Below are 12,348 nucleotides of genomic sequence, written 5' to 3'. Positions count from 1 at the left end.
AGCAGCTCCTTTTATACATCACACGGAACTTTGCAGCGAGTGATGTCAGTTCCTACCCGGACCTAAATAGATGTTGCACACGACACAGGCATGGCGTCCCTTACTGACATTTAGCCGTTTGCCCTTCTACAGCTGTTTTAGTTTTTTATATGTAATGTCGATGAAATTGTAATAAAATATTCTTCATAATGGCGACCAGGACTGTGTGTCAAGTTCTCCACCGCCGTAAGTAGCGAGCTAACCGGGAGGCTAACCGAGTTTGTGTCAGGTCGTAGCTACATAATGCACCAGTTTGGATAAAATATACTGCTTTTAAACAACAAAATGCTCTCAAAGTTTGTTTAAAGTCTTGAGTTGATATATTTTATATGCACTCAGGGTTTCTCGTCTCAAACGTCGCAATGCGGCATGTTTTATTGTATACGTTATTTGCTAATGCAGCTATCGTCAGGTTCACATCACGTTACTGTTAATAAACGACGTTTATTGTTGTTTAACTGTGCATAAAGATGATTACAAAGCTTTAATTTCTGCTTCACTGCTTTTATAATCACGAGCATGACCTTAAATAGTTCAAACTTGATTAAGTGTGAAGATACACTGACTTGTACACATTATATCCATGAATTAGATATTATAGACGTAGCCGAAATTCTTGGTACCCTTACATTTTATTAAAATAATGCACCATTCACCCTGAACAGTGTTGAAATTAAACGATATTTTATCATTAATGCATGTCTATGTTTGGTTTGCAGTAGAACAAAGCAGTTGTGAAAATAACTGAATTAATGCGTATTCTTCAAAGACACTAAACAATTATTGGTACCCTTTAGAAGTTGTAAGAAATAATTGATTTGTAGTGATACTTTTAGCAGACTATCGTGTTTTAATTAGTATCACAGGTGTTTCCAATCACATGATCAGTCATGCAGCCATTTTAAAAGGAGAAAAATACTCCCTCTGCTGTTTTGTGCCGCTGTGTGCATCAAACAGAAGGGAAACTAGAGAGTGGTCTGAAGACATTAGAAGAAAGGTAATAGCCAAGCATGGTCACCGTAAAGGTTACAAGACCATCTCCAAAGAGCTCGATGTTCCTGTGACCACTGTTGACAAGCCACAGTCCTTCTGGGAGAATGTGCTTTGGACAGATGAAACAAAATTAGAGCTCTTTGTTAAATCACACCAACTCTATATTTACAGAAGGAAAAGTGAAGCTTTATATTTACAGAAGAAAAAGTGAAGCCTTCAAAGAAAAGAATACCGTATCTATCATGAAACCTGGAGGAGGCTCAGTGATGTCTTGGGGTTGCTTTGCTGCCACAGGCACTGGGCACCTTGAATCTGTGCAGGGAACAATGACATCTGAATCGATCAATCTATCTATATATCTATCTTGTCCTCTACCAAAAAGGCCTACAAACACTTGAGCCTACAATTCCCAGAATACAACTCGATAGCTTGCTTGATAAGTGCAGGAGGGCCCTTTCATGTAATGGTAACATCAGTAAAAAAAACTTCTCCCCTCCCCAGGTTTTGCATCTACTGTAGCAGCTGTTCGTCCATCAGCCGCCGAGATCCACAGCCAGCGCAATGCCGTCTTCTCCAGAGAGCAGGCCAGGCAGAGAGCTCTGTACCCCCGCATCGAGAAGATAGAGGTGTCCATGCAGGGCCCGGGACTGGACGGCACGCTGCTCATCATGAACAGAGGGATGTCCACTCCACTGAGCTGCGCCAGGCGTGAGTAAAAGGGAGTGTGGGGGGGGGGGGGGGTCAGTTAACCATTCTGGGGTTGAGTCTGTACACTTTGCAGCCTTGTATCTGTATGTAGATGCAAAATCAACCTCTGTAGAGATGTAGGGACTCCTCTATCTTGTAAAGAAAACATTTTCCCCAACCTCAATCCTCAGGTGACAACATACAACCCACAAGCTGTGAGAAATAATGTATCGCATTCCTTTGTGTTTCCTGCAGACCTGACAGAGCATCATGTGACCAGCTCAGCTCTGGCCCTGGTAGACGGTGAACTGTGGCCTCTCCACCAGCCCCTCACCCAGTCCTGCTCACTCACTCTGCTCACGTTTAAAGACAGCGACCCAACACTGGTCAACCAGGTACTTCTACAAATATAGATAAAGTTCTTTATATGGATTTTCAGATTGTTTTGGACATGTACTTCATGTTCATCTGATTGATGTTTAGCATTTTTTTTCTATTTCTTCCTGATTTAGTGAGGAAACAAGGAGAGTCAGAGAATTCTCTACTCCAAAAAACATCAACTAATTTGGAAGCACCTGCATTTTTATGTAATAAAGTGCTCTGACTTGGATATAGTTTATAGTTTGGATGTTCAGTGTGTCCTCTTGTCCTCTACTTAGGCTTATTGGCGTTCCTGTGCAGCCCTGCTGGGTCAGGTGCTGGAGACGGCATTCAAGGACGATTTTACGGTGGAGCTGCTCAGTACACCAGAGGTTCCAGGTACTGGAGCTCCTCTTCATGTCTCCAAATTTAGCCTGAAAGTGGAATTTGTATTGGATCGATAAATCTCTGCCAGGAACATTTTAGACACGATTGAAAGTATTTCTGTGACATCAGTTATTCAGGTTGATTTAACACAGTTCTTGGTAGGTCATTTTTTTTTAGTTTATATTGTTGAAAAGTATGTTTTTTGACTCTGTTTCTGCTTCATCTATTTCCCTGCAGTCATTTCAGGGGCCTTCTGCTGTGATGTGGTGCTCGACCCTCAGCTGGACTCGTGGACTCCCTCCGAGGTGTGTGTGTGTGTGTGTGTGTGGGGTCAGAAGCTCAGTTAAGCCTCTGCAATCATGTCCATTTTCGTTAGCAAGAAAGTAAATAAGAGTTTCCTAAATGTCTCCTGTAACACTTCAACAATCCATTCCTTGTAGCCTTTAAACATGGTTAAAGTTTGTAGCTCTGTCCTTCACAAATAACAGACTTTATGGTCTCCAAAGATATCAGAACATCTAAAGAAACTTCTCAGACCACTCATTATTTCGCAAAATTACAGTGATATCGAGTGTGAAAGTGAATTCTTGACAAAAAATTCTTATTTCAACATTTATTCAGCTACTTTTTCTGGAGCTTTCAATCACCTTCTGTGGTCTTCTCAGTGTTCAGTCTCTATATGATAAAGGAGGACAGTGAGAGTAAAAACCTTTCAAGCAGTGATATTGGTTAAAGCTCCAGGGCAGCTAGTAAATGGACCTAGAGAATTTATTTGTTAACAGCCTCATTTAAACTCTGTCTAATGCTGCTGTTTAGCTATATTTCTGTTTTGTGGGGTGTTGAAAGTGTCTCCAATTTAGAACTCTAGTCCAGTTTGGTAAAATAAAAATAAAGTATTTAAAAATGAGAGACAGCTGGTGCATCCAATCTAAGGTTTATGGGCTGGAGTGACTCCATCCGCCAGCAGTAGTTTGAGAGGAGGAATGAATCAGAGGTTTTATTTGTAATTGCTTTGGATTTCAGGGCTCAAGTAGGTGTGAATGATCTTTGAGTGTAAAATAGAGGCGTTTGTATAATGACATGGCTGTTTTTCTCTCCAGGAGTCGTTGCGATCTCTGACCCGAGGAGCCCAGCAGCTGATCCACCAGGACCTGGCCTGGGAGCCTCTGGAGGTGGCGCCCTCTGTGGCGCTGGAGGTCTTCTCACACAGCAGGTAGACTGACTCCTGCTCAGCTCTATATATCACTGATACTCCCTCATAGCTCTTTTCTTTTGCTCACTTTATACTTCTGTCAGTCTGTCTTTTCTCTGCCTCCTCAGTATTCTAATAAACAGATGAAGACTATTGTCGTCGACCACAGCATTAAGCTTTCTCTCTGTCTCTCTCAGGTGTAAACAGGAAGAGGTGGAGCAGAAGGCAGCACAGAGTCCCAAAGGCACAGTGATGCTCTACAGGTGACATTATACACACTACACACAAGTACATTTACTCAAATACTGACTTTAGGTACAATTCTGAGGTGCCTGTACTTGATTTTAGAAGAATATCTTATACTTTTATCAGGGGTTAAAGTTCTCAGGCACCACGCCTGATTTCAAGCATAGAGCAGTTTAAATTCATATAATACTGAATTCAATACATTACACACTTTTCCTCCTGGACAACTTTTCAGGCTCACAAATCTTTTCTTGCTTTAATCCCTGTTTTACTCAACTACATTTTTTGTTATAGTTATGGGTTAATTTTCAGATTAAGATTTTATATAAAAAAAAGTATAAGATCAAAAAATAAAATTGTTAAATATTAAGATTGGCTTTCAACATTTTTAGCTTGTGAACATTTACAAACTTAGTTTCTCGTTTGGTCACTTGTCATATTTCAGACATCTGAGTTGTTAGCAGTTGAGCCAAACGATGATTTCCTCTCTAAACATCTCAGATGGGTTCATTTAAATAGCTGTTTAAGGCCCAAAGTGATCAAATAATCCAGTATTTCACTAAAAAGCAAAGATTAAAGAAAAGACTATAAAGAATACAATTTTGCGCAGCAGAAATGTTTTTTTGTTTTTTTTTTTCTTCTTCCCTTCCCCATTAATCATCTCATGACCCTCCAGATGTATCTTGTAATCTGGTATCGGGGTTAGCCCCTAGATTGGGAAGCCAAACCACCACCTTCATGTAAACTAGTTAAAACTAGTTCCACTTTGAACAGCTACAACAGTAAAATGCTGTTTAAGTATTGATTGATTAGTATTGACAACATAATAATGTCATATATAATGATATATCCGTCATAGGAGCTATTTTCCTGCAGAACTTTGATAGTTTAAGTACATTTTGCTTTAACTTTGACTTTAACTTGTAATGGAGTGTTTTTACATCACTGTATTGATACTCTTCTACCACTGATGCACACAGTTTGGTTCAAACGCTCACTACTGTTACCAGTATCTGTTTCATGTCTCTTTACTTATATCTAAAGTAGTACATATTCTAACCTCTCTCAACCATTCATCTTGCTCTGTAGATGTGGTGATCATGTGCTGTTGAGTGGGGGCCCTCTGGTGGCCAGAACAGGCCTGTGCTCGCAGTACGAGGTGACAGCCCTCCACAGCTTGGAGCAGGGACCCTGGGGCCTCCATCGCCGAGCGCAGGGCCTCTCCCTGCCTCTGCAGCTGCAGGTACAGACATTTGTGGGGAATACAGCACCTAAGAAAGTCAAGCTTAGGACGTTTTCAGTTTGTGTGTACATATGATTGCACAGGGATGAAAACATACATGCTGCTAGTTTATATTTTAAAATCATTAGTTTCCCAATTACCAATGAAATGAAACTACATTCCTTCTAACCCACTTAAAAATGCTTTAATATGGATTTCAGTGGTGAAAAAGTGATTCTCTTTGTAGCAGTCTGCAAAGGCGGAGAGTTTTCCCTCGAGATTGTGAATAAAATCGATGTTGGCATGGATCAAAAAACACACAATATGACTCTTTTATTGTCCCTATAATATCAAGCTGTCATGTATAATAGCACAGTAGTGTATGGCGCAGTAAAGGTGCTTTATTAGTGTCTACATGTGCCTGCTGGTCACGTTCTTTTCCTCCCCGCAGGCTCACCACACAGTCTGGAGGAAACTGAGGCAGCGGGCAGAGAAACTGGTAAGAACAAACATCTCCGTTTTCTACCTCACTCACTCCAACAGCAGCGACATCAAAGCTGCAGCGCCGAGGCCAGCTCAGAGAGGGCTGTTAGTGTTTTGGGACATCGGTCCGGTCTAGATGCTGGATACTCGTCCAAATCGCTGCCTGTTCCACATTCAGCCAGCTCTCTCTCTCTCTTCCTGGCTGCAGATTTTCACAAAGTAGCCAGAGGTTCGGATTTAACACTGCTATTTTTATTTCTTTGCATTTATATTTTGTGCAAAAAAAAAAACAGAGAGATGCAGCAGGAAAAAAAGCAGGACTCATCCTCTTCATGAAGGACAAACTGCTTTTTTTTTTCCTGACATCAAAGACACAAACACTAACTCAAGATCCAAGGAAGAAGAAGTATTTTTAAATCGCTCTCGGTTCAAGGCTCTTTTCTAGATGTTGTACTTTGTGACACTCGGATCGAAACAAAGTTGAATCATCTCAGCATAAGCAAGTTTGACTGAAGGAGAAGCATAAATTCCTTCAATTCAAACTAGGCTAAGAGTTAATTTTGGATGGAGCCATCTAGGTGAAATATATTTTGCCGCAGCCTTTCTGGCATCCTCTGTGCATCGCTGATTGCGTAATGTTAAAAAAAAAAAAAAAAAGATGTACTCATTAAGACACCCTTGATTTGGCAACTGATGACATACTGTGCTCTGTGGCCTACATTTTATTTTCACACAGATTGTGTTATTCAGGGAATTGAAATAGCACTTTATTAAAGACAAAGTATGGACGTGAGAGTTGGACCGGTATTAGAAGCGGAGAATATTTGGATCACGTCTTTCTGGAGTTTTTACAAGAACAGGATTAGCATGCAGAGCTGCTGCAGGAGCGGCCGGACGTCCCTTTTTTTATAGCCGTAGAGGACATATTATCACCTGACACACTAATGTTTGCTGTGGCGAGTGTGCATATGATGTGTGTAGAAGGCAGTCGTCCCGTCCTTTTTGTCCCATGTGTTAACAGAGCATCACGGCCAATCAGCGGAGGAGCTATAAACTGAAACAGGCTAAGAACCTCCCTGAAGGACGTTTAGACTGCAGTATTTTCAGTATATGTTGGCAAACCAAGCCTGATGCACATGCCCACACCGGCAGGAAGTGATTATTTAATAGTTTCTATAAAAACACAACAGCCAGGCTCGGCTTGTCATCGTCAGTGTTGGCAGATAAAACGTTTGTCGCTCCTTCATGTAGGGAAAAAACGTCCAAAAATGTGAGAGATGTCGAACTACATTAAGAATCAGCTTTGAGAGCCGGACTTAAAACATGCTTGGAAACATGAGCCGCATGTATTTCACTGCTGAAAGTTTACACATGACAGTGTTATTCTGTCCCCAGTAAGATTCATATGTGTCTTTTCATCTGTTATTCAGTCATTCTTGGTAAACATCTCTGGTTTCTGACTGGAACTTGACGGAACTACATTTTTGAACTCCTCATACTGGAGCTTGAGATAATTTACCAGATAAACCTCATTTGGAAACGCTGAGAAAATACAAAACAAAGTGTAAATTGAAACAAAAACTCAAAAATGACATTTTATGAAAACAGAAATATGACTTTAAAGAAAAACAAGAGGCAAGACAAAACATAAAAAGAGGAACACAACAACCTAAAAAAGTATAATAATTCTTCTTCTGTTAAGTAAATCCAGGCACATCATTTGTTTTTCATAATGAAACAAGCTCCATCTTGTGTCATGTTATTACTCGCTCCAACGTTTGAATTTTTCCTCTTATTTCTTTCCAGTCATGGATGCATTGGCATTGATTTCTCTAACCACAATTAAGTTATAAGTTTCCAGCTGAGAGCAGATGTCCTTGAAGTTTGAAGTAAATATTTATCATTCTGACACTCCCTAATAAGTTATACGTGTTCTACATGGAAAACAAGGGAGGTTCTAATAACAAGTTTCATTTCAATGTCTTCAACATGGATCAAACCAGAACATAAGACTAAACGCTCCTCACTCGATCCTCTCCAACATATTGATGTCACTGATTAAATTTAGCTTGTTTCTATGTTTTCTCTCCAGAAACTGAATGCAGTCATAGTTCCTCCCATTTTCTGTTGGCTTCATCTTTTTCCTGCCCAAAGATTTTTTTTTAATTTCTGCTCTTGATTTCATTTCATAAAGAATGCAACTGTTGTGCAAACTTCTGTGTTTAATGCTTTAGGTATCATATTATTATGCAAGATGAGATAATGTATCATGAGATTTCCTTATTAAATAATCATAAATTTAAAAAAAAAACGTCATTTAAATTTCTGTTAGTTACAACAACATTGCATTTAGCAGAGTAACTGCTGAGATCTGGGAACACGGCCATGTCTCTTCACAGAGTCCAACAGTGCAAGAAAAACAATCAGACAGGTTGTAAACAAGCCAAACAGTTTAACCAGATTATCTCTCACTTTACTTGGAGGTAAAACGGAAAGTGAACGCTTCCTAAAACGTCTGAAATAAGCTGTGTGCTTACGTACGGCAGGTACAGTAGGTCAAAGGTGAACCATACAGTCTGCTGGTAAACTGTTTTTCTCTTCCAAATCCGTTTTTTTAAGAAAGAAATCTCAAAAAAAATGTTGCTGGTTTGTATGAATGAAGCAGCAAAATGTAAAAACGCTGTTACTTTTTATTTAACAAAGAATCTTTGTGCTTGGGTCGGATTATATTATGTGTTTCAAAGCTGATACATTTCATGTTGCGTCTGCAGTCTTCGGATTACTTGTGAAAGGTGGACAAAATAACAGGAACGCCTTGCAATCTACTGCAGATCTGCACAGTAGCTCTGCAGTACATCAGCTCTTTATGACTGTATTAAACAGATATTGAATCAGCTTTATGTTTTTAAAGCTATAATACATTATGTTGTTAAAGTGAAAGCTTTGTGTTATTCAGTCCACCTCCTGTATGTGCCACCGCGCAGAACTCACCAAAAACAGGTTCATAAAAGCAGCGAGGCGTGGGCGAGTGCACTTTTGTGAGCCGGCTGCAGGCGGTAGGGAAGCATGTCCCCTGTCTGCCTCCAGCTGGCGCTCAAAAACATGGCCGCCCACGCTACAGACAGATTCTCCCAAATTTTCCCTGTGGGGAGCGTCATGCCCCCACACCCTTCTAACATCTCTGTGAAATGTCCTTTTTTAAAGAAGATTTTCAGGCCATTTCTGTTCTGCTTTATGGAACCAGAGGAGGCTAAAGAGAGAGGATGTAACAACTAACAGTGTTTGATTTTTAATGTGTAAATAAATATCTTGTAGTTTCTTCTGTTTACATTTGTGGCTTTTTCTTTTTTTTTTTTTTTTGCTCAGGTGGAGGTGCAGAGACCCGAAGAAGTGACTCCACCCCCTCCTCTCGACTCAACTCCGCCTCCAACCAGCCAGTAACGACCCCCGCGTAACCTTCCACACACACATACACACTTTGACATGTATCTGATTGTATTATTTGCTCAATAAATGTATAAAAATATGTGACAAATTACTTCCACTCATCTCTTTCTTACAAATAATCGCCGCAAATTGAAGAGAATTGTTTTTCCCGTGATGCAGTCGCCGTATGAACCATAAGCATCTTTCTTGCGTTGTGTGTGTGTGTGTGTGTGTGTGTGTGTGTGTTCAGCTGATTGCGGGTGCGTAGGGCAAAAAATGGAAACTCGTGGATGTGCGCTTGTGTGTGTGTGTGTGTGTGTGTGTGTGCGTGTCAGCAGTTTGCTTAACAACAAAAGCGGAGTGTGTGTGTTAGCTGAAGGTCAGGCTCCAGCGCAGCTGTCGTGTCTATCACTCGTCAGACAGGTGGTTCTCAATCCTCAGAGTGTGTGCGGAGGCAAGTGTGAGAAAGTGCGAGCAGGCCTGAGGATTTAAACCATGAGGCCGTATTCCCCTCCACCCCTTCCCCAAGAATTCCAAGTGTATTGACACATTAGACACAACACTCCTGGTTTCTGCCAGAGATCACACTTTTCTCATCCAACCACTACAGCAACTGTACCGCACATCCTCAGTGTGTAGAGATGCTGTAGCTTTGTTTGGTACCACTTTATAAGGTATTGATTGATAAATAGTTTCTGATGCTTTAACAATTAGTCATAAGCCATTAATAAGAACAGCTGTTGCCTGGTTGCCTTTCAAATAAGCCATCAAGTCTTCACTTATTATTTATTATCAGTAATAAACAAATTACTTTCTAATAAACCAGCAATTCTGTGGTAGCAAATGTAAATAAAGAGATGTTATTAAATGCTAATAAAGGGTCTTTGTGTAAAACAACAATGCAAGTGTAAGTGAAGAAGGATGTGAAGGACGTTTACCGTGACGTTGCTCACAGTTTCTACTTGGTCTCCTTATCTGTGAGGAAAGTCTTCTGTAGAGCTGAATTGACAAAAATTTAATCTGCAACTATTTTTTTTTTCTAGCAACAAATACAAAACATTCTTTGGTTCCAGCTTCCCAAATGTGAGTATTAGTTGCTTTTCCTTGTCGTATGTGAAAGCAAACAGTATCTCTTGAGTTTGGGAATTTTAGTCAAACAAAAACCAGCAATATGAAGATTTCACCTTGGACTTTAGAAAATTATAACAAGCAATGTTATCTGTTATGTGACATTTTACAGAGCAAGCGATTCATCTTTTAACCATCTTAGTTTGCCTGTTTCTCAGTTAATTGCAGCCCTTGAGACAAACGCCTGCTCTGCAAACATGACACATTTAAATGTTCGTATCAAAATCCTCACTGTTGATCATGCAAGACTTGATAGACTGTGGTAATATCAAAACTGCTTGTGTACAAGTACGAGGAGTCAGCAGGGATCTTCAGAAGATGCATGTAAAACTTTGCATTGTGTCGTCTAACTGTAGTTATTCACCAAACGAAGATATCTGCAAAACATTGTTCTTATCAATGGCTTATAGCTCATCTATAAAGCAGTGTCACTAGTTTGTGTTGTGATGGTGCTGTATGTCCACCATTTGTGTAACAGTACAGGTGGTTACAGACAGCTGGGGATGTTTAATGGCTTTGAGTGACATAAAGAAAGTTGAGGAGTTCCTTGTCGTATCCCCCAGACTTTCCACCCCTCTCCCCTCCCCCGTTTGTGTGTCACAAATCCCCCCTCTTGACATTCGAGCCCCTTCCCCTGTCTGTCTATGGACATACATACAAAGTAAACAAAAAGGCAGGTAACATATAACGGCAGGAAAATGCTTTAGTTATTCAGATCATCCAAGTATTGTTCTTATGTTCTGCTTCTTAACGGCAAGAACATTCATCCCCTAATATTTAAATCACGACTGTATCAAAGACTGAGCAAAGCCTCGGGCCTGAAAAGTTGGCCGCTGTGCAGCTGTTGCTCCCACTCACTACTACCACCCCCCCACAACAACACACATACACACATGACAATGTGCGAGACACACCCAGGGACATATGCCTCGGACTCACAGCCAGTCACACCACCAGCACCGATTGAGATGTTTGAATCAGTGCCCTGAATTCCTCCTCGCTGCTTGAGCTGGAGAAATGTTTAGGAATGACTTTCTGCTGCTCCAACATGATTAAAATTGAATAGCTACTAAAACACTCTGGAATAATGCATTCCTAGAAATTAATTTATAATGTGCTCCTGTTCTCCATTTTATGCTGAAGAGCTTGCGTAATGTGAGGTTAACAGTGAACTCACCTTCAGCGGTTCCCTCATTATGTTTCACCAGTGGAAAGACGGACTGGATGCTGTTTGTCAGGTGTTAAATCTTGATGTTGGTCGGATCATTGAACCAATCCAGCGTTCAGTCGATAGTAATCCACTGGGGACTCATTGATCTGCAGGACTGAGGTTAATGAAACAGTTGTGGTGTGTTATCTCTGTGCTGGACAGTTAGATTCACATACTGGCACTAATCAGCACCAAGCTTCCTGTTAAGAAAACTAACTTATCATTATGCACTTAATTTAATTTATCTCTCGCCTTTTTTATATTTATAGGTAAGTTCATCCTCCATATGATAGAAAACCAAAAGAGATTGCAGCACCCACACACAAATCAGAATGTCAATTCCAACCCAAATAAACGCAAAACCCCCAGAAAACATGGAGAAATAGCAAAAAAAAAGGCAGTGTTAGAAACAAATAGGACTACATACAACTGAATCCAGCAAAATTTTGTTGCAAAAAAGGAAAAACATCCAACAAAACTCAAATAATGAAAGAACTTAAATAATAGTCACCTGAGGAGCAGAAACCATTACAATAAATGTAACTCATGTACCCAATAACAAAATCATCATCTCCCCCAAGTCCCCACTACTGAAAAGTTTCCAAATATGAAAGTTAAGAGCCCCAAAAATCATAGAAAACATACCTTTGGTTTAGCTTCTCTATAAACAAGTGATAAATGATGGATGAATAACTTACACTAGAAGAGTTTCCTCCTACCTGAGATAACAAAATTTCTTTGCAAAGTAAGTATAATTCGTTTTTTTTTTTTTACATTTTCTATTATCCAGAGATGGATCAGGTGTGACATTTAAGAGACTGAAGACTAATAACTGATCTGTTCTTTAACCAAAAGCCCTTTTATAATGGAGCCTTATTAGAAAGTGGTGCCATAATAACTTTGATTTGGTTTCACATCCCTAGAAGACTTCAAGAATGATAAACTGTATTTAATATTGCAGTTAGGTTTAAAACT

General features: G+C 40.0%; 1 protein-coding gene across 1 annotated transcript; it reads left to right on the top strand.

Annotated features, from left to right (window-relative positions):
- Positions 1–49: 49 nt before the first annotated feature.
- On the top strand, positions 50–9,135 carry mrpl39 (mitochondrial ribosomal protein L39). Its single transcript, XM_044345012.1, has 10 exons — positions 50–225; positions 1,534–1,740; positions 1,975–2,114; positions 2,379–2,478; positions 2,704–2,771; positions 3,567–3,679; positions 3,856–3,921; positions 4,994–5,147; positions 5,578–5,625; positions 8,976–9,135. The coding sequence occupies exons 1-10, from the start codon at positions 189–191 to the stop codon at positions 9,048–9,050; spliced, it is 1,008 nt and encodes a 335-aa protein (XP_044200947.1). The 5' UTR covers positions 50–188; the 3' UTR covers positions 9,051–9,135.
- The last annotated feature ends 3,213 nt before the right edge of the window (positions 9,136–12,348 follow it).

This window comes from Thunnus albacares, chromosome 24 (genome assembly GCF_914725855.1).
Source record: "Thunnus albacares chromosome 24, fThuAlb1.1, whole genome shotgun sequence".
NCBI lineage: Eukaryota > Metazoa > Chordata > Actinopteri > Scombriformes > Scombridae > Thunnus > Thunnus albacares.
Note: the sequence above shows the minus strand (reverse complement) of the source record. Positions and strands in the feature narration are given on the sequence as shown.

Bases quoted from the DNA above. Each gene is read 5' to 3' on its own strand.
- mrpl39 (XM_044345012.1), top strand. From the start codon at position 189: ATGGCGACCAGGACTGTGTGTCAAGTTCTCCACCGCC. The intron at 2,772-3,566 runs GTGTGTGTGTGT...TTTTCTCTCCAG, and splicing joins ACTCGTGGACTCCCTCCGAG to GAGTCGTTGCGATCTCTGAC. The intron at 3,680-3,855 runs GTAGACTGACTC...TGTCTCTCTCAG, and splicing joins GAGGTCTTCTCACACAGCAG to GTGTAAACAGGAAGAGGTGG.